At 59.2% G+C, this 22,853-nt stretch overlaps 2 protein-coding genes across 5 annotated transcripts; one reads left to right on the forward strand and one right to left on the reverse strand.

Moving 5' to 3' along the window:
- Positions 1-202: 202 nt before the first annotated feature.
- On the reverse strand, positions 203-6,036 carry SCNN1D (sodium channel epithelial 1 subunit delta). Of its 2 annotated transcripts, XM_042229360.2 has the most exons (12): positions 5,930-6,036; positions 3,907-4,286; positions 3,170-3,377; positions 2,912-3,093; positions 2,661-2,749; positions 2,425-2,588; positions 2,221-2,319; positions 1,898-2,015; positions 1,717-1,795; positions 1,583-1,640; positions 1,178-1,420; positions 203-1,096 (listed from the first exon to the last, which is right to left on the reverse strand). In XM_042229360.2, exons 1-12 carry the CDS (start codon positions 5,963-5,965, stop codon positions 800-802), a joined length of 1,953 nt encoding a protein of 650 aa, XP_042085294.1. In that variant the 5' UTR covers positions 5,966-6,036; the 3' UTR covers positions 203-799. The 2 variants fall into 2 exon arrangements, with proteins under 2 accessions (XP_042085294.1, XP_042085293.1); XM_042229359.2 differs by having other exon boundaries at positions 2,425-2,749.
- A 2,104-nt stretch (positions 6,037-8,140) lies between these two features.
- On the forward strand, positions 8,141-22,105 carry UBE2J2 (ubiquitin conjugating enzyme E2 J2). Of its 3 annotated transcripts, none has more exons than XM_042229363.1 (7): positions 8,141-8,397; positions 13,467-13,597; positions 16,047-16,087; positions 19,425-19,527; positions 19,607-19,745; positions 20,027-20,107; positions 20,716-22,105. In XM_042229363.1, exons 1-7 carry the CDS (start codon positions 8,320-8,322, stop codon positions 20,998-21,000), a joined length of 858 nt encoding a protein of 285 aa, XP_042085297.1. In that variant the 5' UTR covers positions 8,141-8,319; the 3' UTR covers positions 21,001-22,105. The 3 variants fall into 3 exon arrangements, with proteins under 3 accessions (XP_042085297.1, XP_012042837.1, XP_027831624.1); XM_012187447.4 differs by lacking the exon at positions 8,141-8,397 and adding an exon at positions 9,553-9,739; XM_027975823.3 differs by lacking the exon at positions 8,141-8,397 and adding an exon at positions 10,098-13,246.
- Positions 22,106-22,853: the final 748 nt, after the last annotated feature.

Consider the following 22,853-nt stretch of genomic DNA (forward strand, 5'->3'; position numbering starts at 1 on the left):
GGCTGCCCTGCCATTTTCTAGGGTGGACACTAACTGGCGAGGATGGTCTGGCCCTAGCCTTGTCCCCTAGGCAAACTCTGCCCCGTGTCCCCTGCCCCACAACCCCCACAGCATCTGTGACTGAGAATGTGGCAGTACGATCTGGTTGGAGGTTTTCAGCTCACTCAGGGGACGGGGAGGGCAGCAGAAAACACCCTAGCCACCAGGTGAAATCATTTTATTGCAAAGTGGCCCCAGGTCACTGAGTGCCTGGGCCTGGCCCTGCCCTTCCTCCCATTGGCCCCAAGCTGAGTGAGGCTCTGCCTGATGCCTGCACACACCTACATGTAGATGCAGACAGACCTGCTGACACAGAAACATGCGGACATATGACACTGGCACCAAATAGACACACTCCCATGTGGAGCGCCCCCCCCACACATGGGCACATACTCCTCCACTTGGGCAGATGCTCCATCACAACCAGAACACGGGAATCCAGAGTGGTGGGGATGCTCCCTTATTCCCTGCCTGCCCTGCGCCTCCTTGAGACCTGTGAGGCCACCACTGGGCAGGGCAGGGTGGCTTGGCTAACGAGAAGCCCTTCTGTGCCCTGTGCTTGGCGGCGAGCCACCCCTGAGCTCTGGTGCTGCTGCTTCCTGGGCCCCAGGTTTGGCTTGGTTGGCCCAGGAAGCCCCATGGGGCTTGACCGGCTCGCCCTGAGCAGTCAGGAGAGCCCACTGCTGCCACTGCTCCCAGGATCAGGCCAGGTTCAGACTGGTTCAGGTGTCAGGGGTCTCGGGCCCATGCTTGGCTGAACTCAGCCAAGACTCCTGCTGAAGTCCCGGCAGCATCGTGGAAGGTGAAGGCAGCTGGGCCCCAGGGCATTTGACGTTGTGCCTGCAGCCACCGGTCCACTGGCTGGCCTCTGGCTTGGAGGGGGCACCCTTGTGGCCGCCCTGGGCTGGCCCTGAGACCCGCGGAGCCAGCGGCAGCACAGAAGTAGGGCGAGGGCCATGGTGTCCAGCAGCAGCTCTAGCACCTCCACGACCGAGAGGACCGAGGAGCCGAACCACAGGCTCCAGAGGCTGCCCATGGCTGAGAGCAGCTGTGGCACCTGCAGGTATAGGCAGTGGTGAGCAGAGGCCCGGGTGCTGGCCCCGCCCCTCTCCCAGCCCTGGCCCAGGAGGCAGCTCACCGAGTAGACCGGCGTCTCATCCACCGTGCGGTAGTTGAGCTCCTGATAGAAAATGTTCACCTTGGCCAGGCTGATCCTGGGGCAGGGCGCAGGTGAGAGGGGCTGAGCCCCAGACCTGCCGGTGGGGCCCTCTGTGCAGGCCCTGGAGGGCGAGGGCAGGGACAGCGGCCAGGATTTGATAGAGGCAGAAGGTGGCCATGGGTTCCATCGGCTCGGCTCACCCAGCACAGCCAGGACCCAGTCCTGCACACACAAAACTTGCTGTGGCCGCGGCTCCTCCTGGCCCTCGGGTGCTGCAGGGTGGTGTGAGGGCAGGACTGTGGGGACAGAGGCCAGTCCCAGGAGGGCTCTCTGCCCATGATCTCCCTACTTGTCCATCCCTCACCTCCCCCTTTGGAGACTCACGGCTGATGTGGAGGAAGGCCATCTGGAGGTCCCGGCAGAAAGCTTGTACGAAGACTCTCTGGGAGAGACAGCCCCGTCACATCCCTGTGTGCTGGCCCCGAGCAGACCAAACGGAGCCCAGCACATCCCCTCACCTGCAAGGCCGCGGGCATCGGGTGGTGCAGGGAAGCTGGTGGGTCTTCAGTTTCTGGTAGAGGCGGTGGAAGCAGTGACCTGGGGAGACAGTCACGGGTGAACCTATGAGAAGCGACCCATGGGCGGTGGGGAGGTCTGCTGTTGTCCAAACAGGCTGGTAGGGCGGGGTGAGGAGCTCACCCCAGGCTGGGTGCCGCATGTAGCTGCAGTACTCGGCCCCCACCGGCAGAGGGTAGAAGAAGTAGCCGCAGGAGCAGGTCTCCACCATCAGATGCTGAAAGCAGGAGGCCAGACATGCCTAGGGGGACAATGGGGCCGAAGCTGGGGGTCCGGCGCAGCCACCCCTCTCCCTGGCCTGCCTGCCTCCCCTCCTTCCCACTGGCCGGTTCCCCCACCCACCGCCAGCGTCCCTTGGGGTCTCCTTGCCTTAGCCTCCTCACCCACTCCCCAGCCCCCTTCCTGGGCCCCTGCCCCGCCTCCCCACCCTCCACGCCCAGACTCACCTGCCTGGTGTAGGAGGTGTTGTACAGTAGCTGCACGTCCATGTTGCCTGTACTGTCCATGCACTGCCCATAGGGGCTCCCGAGCCGGTGCACCTCGTCCTGGGGGAAGGAGGGCTACTCAGTCCTGCTGCCTCGAGCTGGAGGTCCTGCATGCCCCCAGGGTTGGAAACAGAGGCCGAGAGCCTGGAGGCGGGGACTGCCCACCTCACGGATGTCAATGGTGGTCTCTGTCCCTGGCCGGATGCTGAAGCCCTGGTGCTCCAGGAAGGGTGTGTGGTCTTGCGGGTGGATCATGACCTTGATGCCGGCCTTCGTGGACAGCAGAGGGAGGTGGTCCTGCTGCTCAGCCCTGAGGACCAGGCTGATCCCTGGGGGAGGCCAGGGGTGAGGCCAGGTTGGCCTGGACACCCCGCCCGCACCCAGTTCTGGCTGGCACTCACTGTGGGTGACGCCTGGCCGTTGTGCGGCCCAGACACCGTTGAAGGTGTAGCAGCTGCCGTAGGTGGGGTGGTGGGATGTCTGGAAGTGCCTGGAACCAGGGGCCATGCTCAGACAAGCACACGCCCTCCACCCATCACCCTGGGGTTGGGTGTGTGGCCTGGGGTTGTGGGGAGGGGAGCACAGCTGGAGGAAGCCGCGGGGCTGGCAGACCACTGGGTGGGGTTGGGGGAGCAGACACTGGTGTACTCACCGGGCATGGCAGTCCCGGTCGTCGTAGCGGCAGGAGAAGACAAAGTGGCTGCCGTGGCTGTCCTCATGAGCAGCGGGCAGCAGGGCCAGGATGTTTATGTAGTGGAAGCGGTACCACTCCCGGGCGGCCACCACGCCGGAGGAGTAGGCCCGCTGAACACAGTCGCCCCCAGTGCTGTTACACTGTGGGGCATGGGGTCAGTGTGGGTGCAACTGGCCTGCCCGAGTCCCAGGCAGACCCCCTGGGCTGGACACTCACCAGTTTGAAACCCACTCTGTTCTGGCCATCCAAGGGCCTCAGCCTCTGGAGGTGGATCCTACGGTCCAGCTGGAAGGCGGGCTCTGGACCTGGGACCTCGGCCCCCAGGGCATCCCTGCTGTCGCTAAAGTTGAACCGATACAGGGAGTAGATGTTCTCCCGGGCAAAGTCATCCAGAATCCGCAGATGGTGGCGGGCTAAGTGTGGCCTGGGGGCAGGGCGAGGGGGCTCAGAGTCAGAGCCAGGCCCCCTTAGCACAGGCACTTTGGAGAGAGCCAAGCTGGCCCCAGGCACTGACCCCAAAGTTGCAGACAGGATAGGAACCTCCCACCCCCTGCCATCCTCAGAAGCCTAGTAGGCGGTTCTGAATACAGAGCTGGGGCTGCAGAGGGAAGTCAGACCCCCGGCCTGGCCTGCCTCCCACCCCCAGGACCCCATCCTCCTCTGGCTCATTCACAGCCCTTCCCTGTCTTTGCTCCGCTGACTCCACACTGCAGTGTTACCCTGCTTCCCTCTCCTGGGCACCTGCTCTTCTGGAAAGCCTCTGGCTCTCCTCCCCTCCCCTTCCTGGGCTGCCTAACTCCTGAAGGTCCCTCCAACCTGGCACTGGTCACAGTAACACTCAGCTTATTCTTCTTGTCCTTTAGCCCTGCCTCTGGGGCACAGAGCAGAAAGAGGTGGGTTGTCCTGCTGTGACTGCACCAGGGGAGGGGCCCCCAGGCTGGACCAGCCCTCACCGGTGTGGGTTCATGTCACACAGAGTGACCGATGGGAAGAGCTTGCGCTCCGAGTGCACGGACACTGTCATGATGACCGGGTAACGCCAGTACTGCTCGAAGAGGAGTGCGAACTGCCAGTAGAGCACGCCCAGGGCTCCTGCCAGCAGCAGCCCCCAGGAGGCTGTCTTGAGGCGGTTCTGGCTGGAGCAAACAAGGCGGATGGTGCCGTGGATAGTGGAATTGGTGCAAAAGAAGGTGACCAGCTCCCTGAAGGAGGTGTGCAGTTCTACCAGCCTCTCTCCATGTTCCTCCTCAGGCAGTGTCGGTGGGGATGCCTGGGGGCACGTCCAGGTTCCTGGTCCATCACCCACTGTTTGGCCCGTGCCTTCAGCCTGCATCTGAGAAGCGAGACTCAGTGGGGCTCCAGCCCGCCACCTGGCCTGACCCCACCCAGGTCTCCCCACCCGGGCCATCAGCCTTCCATTCTCCATGACTGGGAATTCCCAGAATTGTCACATCCCTCAGCCACCAGTGGCCTAGCCTGGCTTGCTGACGCTTGAGAAAAACCCAATCAGAAGCTGGTCCATAACTTGGGACCAACTCTGTTGCCCCCACTCCCATGGCAACAAGCGGGACACCAGGCAGCCTCCACAGGCGTGTCTCATGGCCAGAGCCGAGCCTGGGTGGCGGCGCAGGGACAGCAGGGGACATAGGCTCTAGGCTACGCCAGGCCTTGTTTGAAGGTGGCTCGAGGCTGGAGGCTTGGGTGGGTCTCTGCTGCCATCTGCCAAGTGGGGCAGGGGCCTCTGGTGAGGGACAACCAGGTGACCTGCTCTGAGTGGGCCTAGGGCCCAGCATTGGGGGTTGACTGAACCCTGGGCCCCAACAGCCTCCAACAACCCTCAGTGGCCAGCATGGCCATGCTGGATTGGGGCCAATGGAGCCACACAAGTCCAGCCACATCTGGGCCAAGGGTCAGGCCTGTAGCCTATTGGGCACTGTGGGCCTATGTGGGGGTGTTGTCCACTGAGCTGAGTCTGGGGATGCTCCGTTTGTGGGCCTTGGGCTTCCAGAAAGTAGGCAGCAGTCTGGCCAGACATGGTGGGGACCTGAGGGCTCCAGGGAGGTCGACCTGAGGCCTGCCTGGCCCTACTCCCACCTGGAGGCTCTAGCATCCTGGGACCTTGGTCCCTCAGTGCACAGGGCCGTGGGGCCCTGACCAGGTCAGGCTGGCTGGCCCGGGACATGCACTGAGTCACTGCCTGGGCTTCCTACAGACTTTCCAGAGTGTCCCCATCTTGGTCTGAATCATTAGGCCTCTCGCACCTGGGGTGTAGCCTCCTGGGTTCTGGCCCCTCTAGGCAACTGGGCCTGGGCCGATGCCTGGGGAGGGCCTGAGCCAAGGAAGGGCCTGGTATGTCTCAGCCAGCACATGCTGGCCTGGACCCCCAGTGCCCACCAGCTGCCTGGGGCCCAGGTAGGAGGTGGGGGTGGTCAGCCCAGGCCTCAGGTTTGTGGAGGTGGCCAGGCCAGGAGAATGTGCCAGCATGGGTGCTGCTGGTGGGCCCCCTGTGGCAGAGTGCTGCCCACACAGGTGTGACCACATGGAACCCTCACAGGGCAGCAGGACCTTCAGCTTCATGATACAGGCGAGGGAAAAGGGTGTCCAGAAGATTCTTTCCAACTCCAGTAACCATGTTTCCAGATTGGCCACCTCCCACCCTGGCTGGGACTGCCAGGCAGGAGGAGGGTGGCTTCCTGAGATGGGGGGGGGGGGTTCCCTGACACCTCAGCCACGGCAGGAGTGGGGGTGCACCGCTCCTTCACGCAGTACACGCACGCACACAGCTGTGCACAGACACACACACTCCTCCTCTCACACACAGCAAGCCCTCTGTCAGTGGGGGTGCATGACAAAGGCGTGGATGGGAGCCTCTGCCCTTGCCCCACCTGTGCCTGTGCTTCAGACGACCTGGGGGACACGGCCCCTCCACCTCAAGCCAGGGAGACCCCAGTGATGGCCCGCCCTGATGCCCGGTACCTCAAGGCTGCACCCTCCCTGTGCGTGGGCATCCATCCTCTGGTGCTGGCGGCTGCAACAGCAGTGACTGTGGCAGTTCTAGCAGGTGACAAAGTGGGCTGTGGCCCAAGGCTGGCCAAGCAGCCTCCTGTTTATAACAGGCTGGGCGTGGGGCGAGGTAGTGGGGCGGAGCCTGCCAGGGAAAGCCACATCTGCTCTGGTCCCGGAAGGGGAAGCCTTTGGGGCAGGGATGGGGGTCCTTCACCTCAGTGAGGCTCTCTTGCCCACATTCCTGGAAGTGAGGTCTGGAGGCCTGGCCCTGGCAGGGGTTGAGGGGCTCCAGGTTTCTGGAAGGTGAGGAGGGACCCCACTCTGGTAGAACCTGGGGTGCCTGGCCCCCCTCCCCTGTCCACTCTCCTCCCACCTGGCCTGGGAGAATGCTTGCTCGCCTCCACCTGCCCAGCTCTAACCACAGGTGTTTGTGGCCAGGGGTCCCTGGGCAGGGACCTCCACTCCCAGAACACGGGTGTCCCCTGGTGCTGGCTGCCCAGCCCCTGGGACAGGCACCTACTGTGGGAGTGAGTTGGGGCCTGGGTGGGCAGGTGGTGCCCATAGCTCAGCCTCCCGGGAGGCACAGAGACCCTGCACCAGCCACCCACCACACTCAGGGTCCAAGTCCACCACCTCACGGCTGAAATCCTCGGCCCCAGAGTGGTTGCCTGAGGCCAGACAGTGTGTGAAAGGCTGGAGAGCCCCCATGAGGAATCCAACAGGGCTCCATGAGGCCAGAGGCCTCGGCATCCCAAATGACCAGACCCTCCGCTTGGCCCTCTGCCCCTCCCACACAGGCTCTGGGTTCCTGACGGCCCACCCCAAATGGGTGCTGAGATGAGGGAGGAAGCCCCCACCCTCGCTAGGCTCTTCTGGTGGGGGCTTGGCTCTGAGGAGGGGTGAGGTCATCAGCCTCCTGCCTTTGGAAGGGGCAGATGGCAGCCGGGGACCTCTGGGAGAGGGAAGTCACGCTCAGGGAAGAGCTGGCCCTGGACTCATCTAGGTGTGAGTGCGAATCACAGCTTCCTCAGTCATAGGCTGTATGACGTTGAACAAATTACTCAACCTCTCTGAGCCCGTTTCCTCAAGCACAAAGTGAGGCTGAGTTTCCTCTTGAGGCTTGAGACTCAAAGGTGAGACTAACCGATGCCATGGGGCCAGCGTCAGAGCCCCATCTTCCTGCTTCTGAGGAGGCTGCCCCAGAACCCACCTTTGGGAGGCCAGAGACACAGAGACTGTGTCCAGCGGCAGCAAGGCCAGCAGCCCCCTCCTCCCTTCCCTGCCTGACCCCTCTCCTGCCTCCCCAGGCTCTTCCAGTGACTGGAGGAACAGAAGGCACTGTCTGGGACCAGACAGGGCATCTCCAGCTCCTCACACAACAGGGGCTCGTGTGGCTGCTCCTTAACAGCTGTGTGTTGAGAGAATTAGAGAAATTATTTAGGGCCCTATGTCCCCCACCCTCTCTCCAGAGGGATGGCTGGCCCCAGCCTGCTGAGCATGGCCCCTTTGAGCCTTCAAGCGGTGGCTTTCCCTGAAGCTGGACCTAGGGATATCAATGTGCCTCCTTCCAGACTGTGTGCACTCAGCACTTCATGGGACCCCTGGGCTCTACTTTCACACCCATGGGTGTCTCCACCCTCAGAGACAGCTAAGAGTTGTTCCTGGAAGGATTCTGGTGCAGCAGCCATGAAGTCTGAGCCAATGGGCTCTGCATGTGTGCCAGATTCTGGGAGCCAGGAGCATCTTCCCCAGCCTGGGGAGCTGGACCATCTGGAGTCCCTGCCCACGGGCAAGTAGGAGGCCTCCTTGGTGCTATTGCAGCGCCTCCCTGTCCCCCAGGCGCTGACTGCAGTGTCAAGCAGGGATTCCGGCCACCACGGAGGGGGCTCCTTGAGGTACTGGCCACTGGAGATGGGCCGAGTGTGTGATGTTGCCCGTGTGGGGCTCAGGGTCTGGTCTTGTGTCTCTCTCACACCTGTGCTTGAAACACCCAGCGCCTCAGGGCAGCCTCCCTTACATAACTCTCCTCGAGCTAAAAACAGCTGGGCCCGCCCTGCGTGGGGATGGCAGAGCCTGGAGGAGGCAGAGGAGAGAAGGAAGCTTGAGATGTTTTCTGGGTGTGGCAGCAGGAGGTGGGGCCTGGGACTGTCAGCCTCCCCATGAGGAAGGAGGGCCAGGGCCAGTGAAGCTCACTCGCAGCAGGAGGAGGTAGCAGGCTGCTTCCCCGTGGCTGGCTGGCCTGGTGCTGGCCTGAGGGGCGATGGGCACTTCTGTTTCTGCCCCTGGGCCTGGGCCAGCACTGCAGTGACTGGTAATATCTTGTCTGAGGTGCCCCGGGTGGGCCAGATTCAGTGGCGATCATGGCCCCCTGTCTGCCCTCTGCCAGTAGCCATGGCTGGACCTGTCGGAGCTTGGAGTCCACTGTCAATCGTCATGTGGTTAGTAACCCCACTGACCGGTGGTGTATACTGAGAGGCAGTCAGGGTTGTGGTCAAGGGTGAGACTTTGGGGTTTGAACCCCAGATCTGCCTAGCGACAGCCTCTCTGGATTAGTCCCAGCTGATGACCAAGGCCTGTCTCACAGTCAGTGCAGCGTCTGCCCTGGCACAGCCCTGTGGGGGCACACCCCAGACCCCACTCACCAGGAAGGGTGGTGAGGAGAGTGCTGGCCCGCCCGCTGCCCAGCCCTCCCTTACCCAGACCCCCCACCCGAATGCCATCCTCACCTGCTCGGAAGTGTTCCCCCAGTGCTGTCCCAGAGACTCTCTGCTCCCCAGGGACTTCCCTGGGTTCCCCACCTCCCTGCTCTGCCTCCCCCTCCCCCAGGGCCTGGGAGGGGACCGTGGGAGCAGAAAGTGAGCCTCAGTGCAGCGGCCACTGCTGCATAATGACCCTATTCATGGGCTAGGCGGAAAATTCAGCCGGGAAACAGTGCAACTTTTTATGAGGACAGCTTTCCCCCTGGGCAGGGGCTGGGCAGGATTCCTACGCCGGACCCCACCTGGCACAGGTTCCAGTGGGGCTCCTGGCTCCACAATCACTGCGGTCACACAAGGTCACCCAGGATTCGATTCTCAGGGACCCGGGTGGTTCGGTCGCCGGGGACGCGGACTGCCTCCAGCGCTTCCCTGTTGAGTGGGCATAAGAACTGGGTCCTCCAGGCGGGACTGGGCCGATTCTTTGGAAGGGGGCGGTGGGAGGGTCAAGGTACCAGGGAACTTGGGCGGGGCTCATCCCGGAACCTCGGGGGTTACCCTCTAACTGGGCCTGTTTTCCCGCGGAAGGCAGGGGATCATGAGGAGGGGAACGTGCAGGGTGGGGGGACCGGGAGCTCTGCGACCGCTGACAGCGATGTGGCCGAGGGACCAACAGGACGGCCAGCCGTGGCTGATTGGACCAGACCTGCCTGAGCTCGTTCTCCGCCCCTCGGAGCTGTCTGTCAGTGCGCATGCGCCGACTGCTTCTGCCTCCCGGGAAGGGAGGCGACAGCGAGATGCAGGCAACCTCCGCCTGGCCGTCTAGAGCGGCCGCCTCAGCTAACCGCGCCCCGGAACTGGAAGCGCGACTTACCCCGCCCCGTGGGCGGCCATCTTGGAAGCTGAGGCGGCAGCAAAAGCGGTGGCGGCGGCGGCGGCGGCGGCGGTAGCGGCTGCGGTCGGGTGGGCTCGCTCCCGGCGCGGTGCAGCTCTGCGGCGCGGGCCCCACTCTCCGCTCCCTGCTCCGGCCTCGACCACGGCGAGCCTGAGCGCGGCGGCGGCCCACGCGCGGCGACGGGGAGAGGTGAGCGTGCGCCGCGGGCCTCCGCCGGGGCCTCTTCCTCGCGTCCGCCCCGCCGGAGCCGGCCCGAGCGGGGAGCGCGGGGCCTCCGCACGGCCCGTCCTCGCTGCGTCCGCGCTCGCGGGGCCTGGCCCGGAGCTTCTGTGCGCGGAACCCGAGGTCGGTTACAGCGGGGCGCCCGGGGCTCCGGGCCGGGTCGTCCCCCCTCCGGCCAACTTGGGGATTCGGGTGGCCACACGGCTGACGTCCCATGGAAAGGCTCCCGTTAGTGGCACACTTGCGGGCGCCGCCAGGACCAGCCGGCGTAGAGCTTGGTTTGTAAACGTATCTTGGGAATCGGTGTCGGGGTGGGCTGGCTGCCGTTGAGCCCGCCGCCGCCGCTTCATCTCGATCAGTTAGGACCCCAGAACGCCTCTTAAGTTCCCCGAGCCATGAACATCTGGGGTGGAAACAAAATTCGGGCGGTCAGACTGGGAAGCTCCATGCTGGGTGGCTGGAGAGGGCCCTGGGCCGGCTTCTCGCCTATGCCTGCCTGCTCTCCCCTATGCCTGCCTGCTCTCCCCGTCTGCCAGTTACCTGTCCCGATCCACCCCTGGTCAGGTGTACGCTTCTCGCCCCCTTCCCAGTTAACACCACTTATCTGGACTATGTTTAGTTCACATCCATTCTCAAACTCACGCCGGGCCCAGCCTGAAAATGCTTAGAAAGGTCCCCGGGCAGCCCCCAGGGAGTTAATGAGGGCTTGAGAGTTCTCTGGGCAGTGGTCAGGGCTCTGTTATCTCTAGGTGAGGGGCCCTCGGTGTAACTTTAGGGTCTTGCTTACTTGAAAAGCCCAGCCTCTCTGCAAGTACTGTTGGATGCCAGTGCCTAGAGCTAGCACTCTGTCATCTGCACACCTTAGCCGAGCCGACCTCTGTGCAGGTGCGGGAGTGGCACGTGCGGTGGCCCCCCGTCAGCTGCGGGCCTCCATCCAGCCTGTGAAGCAATCCCACTGGTGAAGGGAGAGACTTCCGTGGGAGTCCTGGGCACGGGGGTGTCACGTGCGCTCTGGTGGGTCAGACCAAGGTCTCTGGGCGGAGAGAAAGGAGCCGAGCAGGCAGTGCTGGATGAGGGGCGAGTCTGTGTCCACGTAGTACTGAAGGGACTCTTGCCGGGATGTTGGTTCAGGCTACTGGCCTTCAGACTGTCTGCCCTGAAATTTTGTATGTGGACTGTGCTTCTTGTTTTGTTTTTGAATGTCTCCTGTGACACTTGTCCTCTGTCTGTGGGGACTTGGCCTGATGGGACCTTGAGATGCACTTCGGGGTCTGTGGAGGCACCCGATATGCACCCTGTGTGCTTGGGGAAGACGGAGAAACTGACTCACCTGTCATCCTGAGGGCACTGCTGATTATGACTTCGAAAGCAAAAGGGAGAGGAAAGTTCATTTGTGAGGAGCCAGGCAGAATCTATTTTGTTTTGTGTGGCTGTCCTCTAACTTTCGTGAAGCGTTGAAGTTGGCCACTTAATTGAGTTCAAGCACAAGTGTGTTTGAATTATCCGGTGAATTGGTACGTGTGTGGCAGAATGTCAGACTTAAGGTGCACAGTTAAAGGAAACAAGTCCTGGGTGATGGTCTTGCTTTTGACTTGTCATGGTGTTTGTTACTAGATGTTGTCCATGGCAAACCACCTTGGCCCCCTTGCCGTCTCTGGCTGGAGCTTAGGGGTGGTGCCAGGGGAGCACTCCCCTCTCAGGCTAGACCCTAACCACCCGCAGTGGGCACCCCAGCCAGCAGTGTCTGCTGGGGCCTGGTGGCACCTGTGCGATATGCAGCTGGGTGGCAGGAAGGCCAGCAAAGGGCAGAATGTGGAGGCACTTGACCAGGGGAGTCAGGCACTGGGCTGGGCAGGGGTGTGGCCACGTGGTTGGGGCTCTGAGGAGGGGTTGGCTCAGGCTGTGGGAGTGTCGGGGCCTGTGGGAGTCCGAATCAGGGGATAGAGGGCGGCCTGGGGCTGAGGACTTGGCAGGTGGCAGAGGGGTTGGCATATATTTGTTCAGTTCTGGGTGAGTCCTGAAGGGTGTGATCTGAACTGTGCAATGAGAAGGGTCAGTTGACTTCAGAGAACAGGATGGACTGAAATGGGGGGAGACTGGAAGCCAGAGGCTGGTCGGACGTCTCATGATAGTTGATGGGCAGTGTAGTGGGCCCTGCATCGGGGGTGTGTGGTGGGATGGAGAGAGTGGGAGCATATGGGTATCTAAGGTTTAGAGACCCCAGAGCAGGAAGCAAGGCTGGGTATGTGGAGGGACTACTGCTGCACCCTGGGGGTGCAGAGTGAGACAGCAAGCCCTGGTCATCATCTGGCTGGGTGGGTGCTCTGAGGCGGATCCCATGGGCACAGGGCAGGAGTCCATAGCCTCTAATGAGGCACCGTGGGCAGAGACTGATGGGAGGAAAGGTGCAAGTGAGGTGAGGAGGGTCCGGCCTGGTGCAGGGAGCAGTGCCAAGTGGGTACTGGCTGGGAGGTCTGCGTGGAGGTTTGGCTGCTAATATCCTGTGCTGTGGTGGGACAGGTTGGGAACACAGGTTGGGCAGAGTGATTCCTCACTTGCTGCCCTGTCTAGTCAGCCTCCCCCCTCTTCTTTCCATCCTGTGCTGCATACGCTGTGTGTCCTCCATCTCCACCGTGTTTTACACCAGTGGCTTTCTTGCTTTATTTTTAGCAGCAAAACTTTTTTGCTTATGCACCTAATTTCCATCTATGAGATGCTCTAGTTTGTTAAGTAGATGGAGCTGGAGCTGTTCTGGTGCCCCTGAGAGTGGGGAGCCCGTCTTCCACTTCCCCATCCCGCCCTCCTACCTCTGGAGCAGAGCTGAGGTGTCCCAGGTCCCCTGATCCAGGCCAGGTCTCTTCTCTTGAATGATGGCTGCTCCCTGCCTCCCATCCTAGCCTTCAGTACTGTCCTGTGCCGTCCTGTCCCTCTTGTGCCATCTTGTCTGTCCTAGTCTGTCCCAGTCATCCTCTGCTGGGCCTCCAGAGTGCCCTTTCTAATGGAAGATCTGATTTGACTTAATACTTGGGCTTAAAAACTTTGTGGGGTGCCGCCTGACGGCCTGGCCTCGAGTCCCTGGTCGGCCTTGTCAGCTGCCATTCACAGTGCTTCGGCTCCTGCTGTGGCCCAGTGTTGTGCCCTGGACACAGCACACTTCCTTACCTTTGCCTGTCCAGCTGCTCCTGCTTCCTCTTCTGTCCTGGATGTGTGTCTGGGTCTCTCCGGGGTCCCCTCTCTCTCTCCAGTCCCAGAAAGAGGCTCTTCCTCTATTCCCTTGTTCTCCCACCCACCTGTGGCCAGTGGTAAACGTGCTGGAAAATGTTTAACAAGGAGTTCTGGGAGGGGCATGGCACCCAGTGCAGTGCTGGGGGAGACATGCACATGGCTGGTGGTTGGGGCTGGCTTTAGCTCGCCTCCACTCAAGACCGGCGAATTCAAGGGCTCTCTCCCTCTGAAGCTTCTTCAAGGACACAGGTGAGTCTGCAGGGTCTCTCTTAACCTTTGTATCTGACGAAAGTCACATTGGCGAAGGACCTGCTGGGACAGGCGGGAAAGGAGACTCTGCAAGGCTCATGAGTGTCTGAGAGGGTGGGCAAGTTGGAGCGGCCCAGGGGCCTTGATTCCGGGTGGCAGAGGTGTGGGCAATGGGGGTTGCCTTGCTCTGTCCCGTGTCAGTGTAGACTTGTCTCCACAGATGAGCAGCAACAGCGGTAAGAGAGCACCGACGACAGCGACCCAGCGCCTGAAGCAGGACTATCTCCGGATTAAGAAAGACCCCGTGCCTTACATCTGTGCCGAGCCCCTCCCTTCCAACATCCTTGAGTGGTAAGGCTCTGCCGCCTCCTTCCCTGCACCACCTGCCACCTGGCTTCTCCCTGATGGGCTTAGGGCCAGAGGGGCCTCTTAGCGTGGGAAGGGGGTTCCTGTACGCTTGTCAGGCATGAGTGGACCGTGAAGCCTGCAGATCCTCTCTGGTTGTCTTCACAATGGATAGCAACCCAGGATGTGGCAGGCTGTCTTTGAGCTCTGCACGCGGGCCAGAGAGAGGATCCTTCCTAGGGGTGACTTTGGGGCCTGCAGCCTCACGCCTGTTGGAGAAGCTCCTTGTCTTGACTCTCCTTCTCTGCTCTTTGCTTCTTGATGCTGTGAGGTAGCCTGTCCTACGTTGGCAAGTTTGTGATGGGGGATGATGGGTCCTGAACCCCGCTCTGTGCCTGTGGACGTGTGTTTCATGGGAACTTGCCACGCCACAGAAGGGCTGCCCTTATCAGGTGTGCTGGTGACTTTGTGAGAAACAGTGTAGGGCTGAAACATTAAGGAGCATTTTCTCTGTTTGGAGGGTATTTAATATTTTATGTTTTGATCTTAAATACCATAAAAAAAGTTTTAGATCTAGAAGAAAGAGATCTGAGTTAAAAGTCTTTTCCAGATTGGACAGGTGTTCAAGGATTTTGGATCCACATTCCTTGGCTTGCAGAGAAGGGTGAGCGCTGGCAGGTGGGCAGAAGGTCTCAGGGAGTCCAGCCTTGGTGTATAGGGGAGACATCAGTGTCACAACTCGCCCTGCCCTCAGGATGTAGCTAGCAAATGGACAGACGGGCTCTGTGGCAGTCTAGGGGACATCCTGGTCGTGCCGGGGCCCCTCCTGAGTGGGGGTCAGGTCCCAGGTCTACTGTTAACCAGGAAGGCCCACTGCAGAGGAAGAGGCGCAAGGCAGCGTCCATCGGAGGCCAGGCACAGGCTCCCCTCCTCGCCACGAGCTGCGACAAGCTGTATGCTGGCGGGTTGTCCTTAGGGAAGCTCCTTTGGGGCTGAGCACCAGAGACTTCGAGGGGAGTGGGTCACAGGAACCTCTGCCTGGAGCCCCCCCAGTATTCCAGACTCCCAGAAGGACAGCAGGCTTCCTTTCAGCACTGACCACATTTTTGCCCAAACAGTCGAGGTGCCGTTAAGGTTATGAGACCCCCTGGCATCCAGTTCCAGACACCGGCTGAGGACGGCCATGTTGGGCCTGCTGTGTGGGCTCTTCCCAGCCAGGGTGTCTGTCCCCGCCACTGGAGAAGAGAGTAGTCTTCTGGAGAGGTCTGTACTCTAGGCCTTCCTCACTCTGCTGCCCTGGGGCTGTCACGCACTCTCAGAGCACTGCTTGCCCGGCCCTTCCTGATGTCCTCAGATTGGACACACAGATTGGGAGCAGTGACAGATTAAGGCCACGTTCCCCAATTTAAGGCCACCTTTCCCAGTTTGTTCCTGGTCTGCTGACATAGGATGATGGTATCTTTTGGCTCTGACCTGTCAGCCAGTAGAGAGCAGGGGTTGTCAGTGTCCTGGTGGGAAGTAGTGTTTGGAGAGGTGATACTCATGTGTGCACAGTTGTGTCTGGTCTTGTGTTTCTGGTTAGTTCTGTATTCTTCTTCGTGCTTTTCTGTTTTCTTTGAAAATTTATAAGTTCAGGGCTTCTTTGGTGGTCCAGTGGTTAGGACTCAGCTCTCACTGCCAAGGGCCTTGATTCCATCCCTGGTCAGGGAACTAAGATCCCGTCAACCACACAGAGCAGCCAAAAACAAAAAAAAATCGAGCAGTTCCAATGTTTCTTGCCATAGAGATGAAGTGTTGTTTATTTGTGTGGAGAGCAGAGTCCATGGGGCTGTGGCCCTCCGTGTGAGGCCTTTGGTGACCACCACGAACTGTCCCTGTCCCTCCTGCTGGAAGACAGCTGCTCTCGAGGTCACATCTGAGTCTTCCAGGGTTGCAGGGCCAGGGCACAGTCTCTGCGGGTCTCCAGCTATTCCTGGTGAGCTACTGCATGATATTTGGGCACACTGAAAAGCATCAGATTTCAAGTACATCTCAACTATAAATTGTGAATTTTTGTTTTTTTGTTTGTTTTTTCCCTCCACACTGCATGACATGTGGGATCTTAGTTCCCTAACTAGGGATTGAAACCTGGACCCCCTACATTGGAAGTGCCGAGTCTTAACCTTTGGACCTCCAGGGAAGTCCTGTGAAGTGAATTTTTAAATTGTCAGTTGATGTTAATGGTCAAAGAGGGTTAGCTTTTTGCGTACTATGTTGTGGATTCAGAGGCACTTTGCAGAAAACTTGGAGGGCACGGCCTCTCTGATCCTGTTGGAGAGGCAGGGAGCTGTGTAGCTGGTCAAGTTTAGTCACCTGCTGAATGTCTATGAGTGTATTAGTTTCGGGTGGGCCCTAAAAACCCCAGCCTTGGAGTGATGCCATCCCCAAAGCCAACTCATTTTCTCTCCTCCCTCAGGCACTATGTGGTCCGAGGCCCTGAGATGACTCCCTATGAAGGTAAGTCTTTGCTCTGAGTTAGATGAACAAGAGGCAGCGTCTGTGTTCCAAAGAGACCTTACCCGAGAAACTCCGTCCGCTTGTCAGTAATGCTCTTTCTGGTTTGGACGTGCGGGAGGTAGACTGCGCACATTTGGAGCTTGTTCTGGTTTCCTCCAAGTCCTAGAGGTGTTTGCTCAGGGTTTGGTTTTGCTGATATGTCTCCAGCTTCAGGTTCAATCCCTGGGTTGGGAAGATCCCCTGGAGAAAGGAAAGGATACGCACTCCAGTATTGTGGCCTGGAGAATTCCATGGACTGTGTGGTCCATGGGGTTGCAAAGAGTCAGACACGACTGAGCGACTTTCAGTTCACTTCACTTCACCTCTCTGTCTTCAGGGACTGCTAAAGTATCAAGTTTGCTCAGCCTCCTATCTCAGTGGAGTCAGACCTGGGAGAACAGACGGGGAAGAGGAAGACCAGAGTGTGTGTCGTTGAGGGAAAGGAAGTCATTTCCCGAGTGCTCGCTCTGTGCGGTGTCCTCTGAGCTCCGGAGCGGCACATTGTGTTGGTGGGGCACAAAACGTGGGGGCCCGCAGGGCTTGCCAAGGGCGGATGCTGCCACCCAGTGGCCTCCGGTGTTTGTGAATAGACCTTGGAGCTGTCAGTCAGTCTCCAGGTGAAGCCAGAGCCCAGGGGAGAACTGTGGCCAGACAGGCCACTCTCTAGGCCTGGGTCCTGACTTTTGGTGGCTGGAGCAGCCCGCTTGCTTCTTCCTGCCATGGGGTTCTGTGTGCGATTTCCCTAGAGGGTTTGTGCTGCTGGGAGGAAGGGTGGGGTGACCCACAGGCCACTCATGAGCCTTATGGGTAGGCTGGCAGAAATGTCACTAGCCTCATGGGACTCTGCTGGCTTGGGAATCCCCTGTCCTGAAGAAATAGTGTAGAAGGCACTTCGGTGGCATGTCATTTTTGCCACAGGGTATCAGGCTTGGTGATGGCTTTGCTTGGGGTTCCAGACCACAGGGCAGAAGATGGGCTGCAGGACAGCCTGTGTGGATCGTACTTACCAAATACATGCTGTGTTTTTAGCAAACTTGAAGAGACACTAAGAACGAGCAGTGTTCTTTCGCAAGTAGAGTTATGCCTGGTTTTAAAGGTTTTTTATTTTTTGTGGATTTACTGTTTTCCATATAAGAGGGGTGAGGGGCTGGACTGCAGGAACCTCCCCATCCCCCAGCCTCTCTGACTGATGATAACAGTCTCTTCTTCCCCAGCCCAGCCCCGTGACTCTGCTCGCCTGGGTCTGGTCTGCTCTCCTGTGTGTCCTGCTGTTCCTGGTCCTCGGGCTGGGACAGTCTACCTCCTTGGGAGGGTTCCTTCAGAGACCAGGGCTTTTTCTGCTGCCCACCTTGCCACTACCCACCCCCGCCACTTCCCCTTAGCACTTGTTGCTGTGCCCCTCCTGATGCCTGTCCCCGCCTCAGCTCAGGGCCCTGCTGCCCACAGTGCCACCCTCCAATGACTGCTCCGTCAGGGTCTCCCAGGGACCCTCAGCTGCCGCACCTGGTGGACGGCTCTTGGGCCTCAGTGTCTGGGCCTGTGTGGATTCTGATGCGTAGACTCTGGCTCCCTCCTCGTTTGCTCCTCTGACTTGTGGGTGTTCTGACCCTTCCCTCGCAGTCTCCTTAGCCACTCTCCCACGTCCACATCTGTCTGGTTCCATGTCGGCTGCCCGCTGACCCCATCTTTGCTCTGAGCTCTGTCAGTGCTGCTCCAGACCTGTGAGGCTCACAGTTCAAGTGGGCTTCCTGACACACGAGTGTTGATTTGTGTCTAGAGGTTTTATTTTATTCCTTTAAAATCCTAGGAGAGTGTTCTATAGACGCACACAGGCTTATTCTAAAAATTGGTTCTAAAACTTACATGAAAAGTGAGGGACTCAGAGAAGCTAAAATGGTTTTTTAAAATCATAAAGTGGAAGCAGTCGCTGTGCCTGGTTCTGAGACTCGTGGTGGTGTCGCATTGACTGGACGGTGTGCTGGTCCTGGAGGGAGGTGCGGTTCAGCTCCCCGACAGTGGGTCGGGGGCAGCACTGCCATGGCTCCCGGTGTGCTTCTCCTAGCTAGGCCTCCCTCCTCTGGAGCCAGGTGCTCTCAGTGGTGTCTGTCCTAGGGCTTGGCCGGGACATTTGGAATGAAGCCAGAGGAGAGACCCCTCCCTCCCGCTGCCCCCCACCCCCACCCCCAGCCTCTTACACCCTCAGATGCACTACCCCCCAGGTCTGTGGCAGATGCTCTGTGGTGGAGAGCGGGCATCTGGGTGCCAGGGGAACTGCAGGCCCTGCTCGTGGCTCTGCCTCAGCCCCTCAGTGTGTGTGACTGCGTGCGGAGGCCTTCCTGCCGGGGACCAGCGGCTGCAGGTGCTGCTGACGGTCCTCTCTGGATTGGCCAGGCAGGTTGGCCGCCCTGCGCACACCCCGCGCCGCCCCTCCACTAAGTGGCCTCCACTCATGTGTGTGGGTGCTCCTGCTCCTCTGAGCCGAGTCCCTGTTTCCATCTCCTGCGCTTTTTCCAGTTTGGCTTTTCTCAGTGCTTGTGGTGCAGGCGTGCTCCAGCGTCGTCTCTAGAGTTAATCCCTCGCTGGCTGGCTTGTCTACATGCAGAGGTGGCCTCAGGTGGCACTTGCCCGTCACTGCCGCCCCCACCCTTACTCTTCTGCCTCCATCACTCCTTCACCATGGGAGACTGCCCCAGGCAGTCAGAGAGTTGGGCAGAGACCTGTGGGGCTGGAGGCCAGCAGGGAGCCCCAGTGGAAAGATGGCAGCTCTGTCAAGCCTCATTGTACATGCACACACTTACACAGACACATGCATGTCGCTGGAAGTCCTGTCAAGTAACGTTCTTCTGCCTTGCCAGTCTGGGTGGGCCTGAGGTTCTCCGGAGGAGGGAGCAGCTCACAGGGCTTGGGGGGGATAGGGGTCAGCGTTGCATTGTTTACTCATCTTTAGTGGGGGAATGATAGCGATTCACCTGTTGCTGGGTGTGGTTTGGTGGAGAATGGGAGGCAAGACGTACAGGGATGAGGGGACCAGAATATGGGGGTAGGGCCAGTGAGGAGTCTGTGCAGATTCTGTCTTGATGCTCTGCTATCGGGAAGAGAGGGGTGCAATGAGGGAAGAGGGGCTTGTGGTCGGCATGGGGTGAGGTGGGTGGTAAGGCCTCTCTAGGTTGGTGGTGTGAGCCGCAGTGAGATGGCCAGCGTGACGTGTGCATTCCAGGGCTTGTAGGCAGGAGCCTGAAGGCTGTGAGGGCTGCGCCCACTATGGCAATGACAAGGCTGCTTCTCTCTTCTGTTACAGGTGGCTATTATCACGGAAAACTAATTTTTCCCAGAGAATTTCCTTTTAAACCTCCTAGTATTTATATGATAACTCCCAATGGAAGATTTAAGTGCAATACAAGGTAAGGTGTCCCTGTGTGCTTGGATGCGGGACTGGAGTTCTGAGGAACCTGTGCCCCGTTGACTGGGTCCCTTTTTCAGGCTGTGTCTTTCTATCACGGATTTCCACCCAGACACGTGGAACCCGGCCTGGTCCGTCTCCACCATCCTGACGGGGCTCCTGAGCTTTATGGTGGAGAAGGGCCCCACCCTGGGCAGCATCGAGACATCGGACTTCACGGTGAGCTTGGGGGTGGTGAGGAGGATGCTTGGTCTCCTCAGCCCAGTTAGGACAGGGACTCCTCCGTTATCAGTTGGCATCAGGTCTAAGATCAGTTGATGATAAAGAAAGGTAAACGGCCTTTGGAGACCCCATGTCAGTCTTTCCTGAGGAGCACGCCTGTGGGCTACTTTCCACAACACGAAGACACCAGTCGTTCAGCTGTCACTTAGCCTGTTTCTGGAACATGAAGGAACTGAAAGTAGCCATCAGGCTGACATTTTCCTTCTTTTTCTTCCTAGAAAAGACAACTGGCTGCACAAAGTTTAGTGTTTAATTTAAAAGACAAAGTGTTTTGTGAATTATTTCCTGAAGTTGTGGAGGTAAGAAAGTGAAAGTTTGCCATCGGTTTTGCTTTCCCTAAGTCAGGAACACTTTGATTCTGTTTTTCCCAAGAGAATGTATACCTGTGTGTTCTTGTGCTACAAACATGGAGAGGGAAACTGAGGTGCAGACAGGCAGGTGCTGCCGACCTGCCCCTCTCCTCGGGGCACCTTGGGGCTGGAGGGTGAGTCGGAGATGGGGGCAGGTCAGGGAAAGGGTGGTGGGCCTGCTGAGGTCGCGGGTGGCCAGGAGTGAGGGGCGGGCATACTCCCTGGTCTTGGTGCTGGAGCAGAGAACGTGGCTGTGAGCAGGGGAGGCTGGGCCTCATGGAGGCTGGGGCTCTGATGGGTCAGAGCAGATCGGACCTGGCTCAGTCCCAGTCCCTGAGGCACAGGCATGGTGGTTCTGACTGTTCCCACAGGCCCTTGCGTCTGTTACATAGGATTAGCAGCAGCTCAGCCTTCACGGGCAGTTGTTAGAATGAAATGTGTGTAGCCGGTGACCACTGACCCTGCGGGGTCTCCGTGGTATACCACAGCCCCCTCCTAGGCCCTGAAGGAGCTGGCTTGTGTAAACCAACCCTTGTTTCCTGCTGTTTTTCTCTTAGGAAATTAAGCAAAAACAGAAAGCACAAGACGAACTCAGTAGCAGACCCCAGGCTCTCCCCTTACCGGACGTGGTTCCAGACGGGGAGACGCACCATGGCCAGCACGGGCTCCCGCTCCTCAATGGGCACGCGCCGGGGGCCGGGCCGCACCTGGCGGGGCTCCAGCAGGCCAATCGGCACCATGGACTCCTGGGCGGGGCCCTGGCGAACTTGTTTGTTATAGTTGGGTTTGCAGCCTTTGCCTACACGGTCAAGTACGTGCTGAGGAGCATAGCGCAGGAGTGAGCTGCCACCACGACCAGCAGAGGGGTCGGACACACAGGATGCTGGGCCCGAGCTCGACGCGGGCTGGCTGGACGTGCCGCTGAGCACGCGGGCCTGGCTGACTCCTGGGGTTAGCTTTTTAAAAACCTTTAAAAGGAAAACAAGAACCAAAGCGTGTAGTTTGGATTTGGAGGAAACGTGAGATCCCCAGCCCCCATGCTCGCCCTGGGATCTGGCAGGGGCTGAGGGGCTCCATGTCCACGAGGAGGCCTCACGCTTTGGTTTTATAGCTTATCTCCCATATTGTCTTTTGGACCTGTTTTAGTAACCTGTTTTTCATTTTATTAGATTTGGTCACTTAAAAATATAAAACTCGATGCCTATCCAACACTCTGCGTGTGTTCTTAGTGCAGAACTCTGACCCGGCAGGCAGGGCCGGGGCCTGGCAGGTGGCCAAGGTTGGGTCGGGGGTGTGGGCTCTGTCTGGCCTTAGTGTTTAAGACATGCTTTTGTTCACTAGAAACGAGCAGGTTTCTCTTGGGGGAGCACACGGGTTCTTGTGCTGAAGTTGAAAATCTGCTTTCTCACTGAGGCCGAGCTGTGTGTGTTGCCTGGTCACACTGCCCACCTCCCTTCACGCCTGCAGCCTTCCCTGTGCTGCGCTGGTGGCAGGAGGAAACCCTCAGCAGCTCCCTGGGTCCCACCTGCTCCACAGCCTCCGCATTTGTGGTCCAGACCTTTGTTTGCCCTGGAGACAGGCTCCCAAAGATCCTTTCACAGCAGATCCGAGGCTGGCTGGCTGGGAAGGAGGGATGGACGGCTGGGTTCAGGGGCAGGGCTGGTGAGCGCCCTCTCAGGCTTGGGATCTGTGACTCCCTGGTAGGCCAATGTCTTCCTCCTCTGTGTCTCTGCTTAATGACGTCGCCTGCACAGTGTTTAGTGTTTGGAAGGTGCTGTGCCTGGGGGCTACCAGACAGCGGCTGGTGACTTCACTGCGTGCAGGCAGGCATTGATGCATCTTCAGCGTTCTTTGTATTTTGATCAACTTAAAATTGCTTTTTGATTTACCACTTCTGTATATTTGACCCACTCCTGTGAAAAAAATCCTTTTGTCTTTGTTCCTGAATTTTGTGCTCTTGGTGTCTGTGAACCGCAAGTCCATCTCCACCCAGTGCTGAGGTAGCCTGTGGGGCCAGAGCTGGCGCGTGTGCCGAGGAGCTGGGCGTCCTGTGACCAACAGTAGACCTGTTGCCTGTGCTCACTGCAGAGCCTGGCTGCTGGCGTGTGTGGCTCTGCTGGGCCTCCCTCCATCCACTGCCAGCACGAGGATGTGTCTGTGGAGGTCTTTACCCCTTCCAAGTGTGCCATGTTGCCTGAGGGCCTCAGGAGGCAGAATGTTTAGCAGATGCATCTTTTCTGTGTGTGAAATCTTAACTTTCAAAATCCCTCAGCCAATGGTGGGAATAGGTCCATGCTGTACAGACTCCCCAGCGCCCATGGCAGCTTGCTGTCTGATGTGACCCTGAATAAAAGATGACTTTGTCCTCTCATTGGTTTGAGAGGGTGGGACACCTCCCCTGGGCAGTGGGTGGGCAACCCGATGGGGGCTGTAATAGGGGCTCCCAAGGTCCTGTCCTGTGTGGAGTTGTGTCCACTGTTGGATCAAGGTCAGCTGACCTGAGCCTCTTCCAGGGGGCAGTTGGTGGCTGTGGCCAGGAGGCGTGGACAACTCAAGAGCAGGCTCCCTCTGGTCTGGCCTCAGCCAGGAGGGCTGGGGCCTGTGGGGACTGCCAGAGGCTGGCACAGCTGGCGTGTCCACATGTTCCGGGCCAGCAGGACGCAGGTGCTCAGCCTAGAGAGGAGGAGTCTGTCTG

The sequence above is a fragment of the Ovis aries genome, chromosome 12 (assembly GCF_016772045.2).
Source record: "Ovis aries strain OAR_USU_Benz2616 breed Rambouillet chromosome 12, ARS-UI_Ramb_v3.0, whole genome shotgun sequence".
Lineage (NCBI taxonomy): Eukaryota > Metazoa > Chordata > Mammalia > Artiodactyla > Bovidae > Ovis > Ovis aries.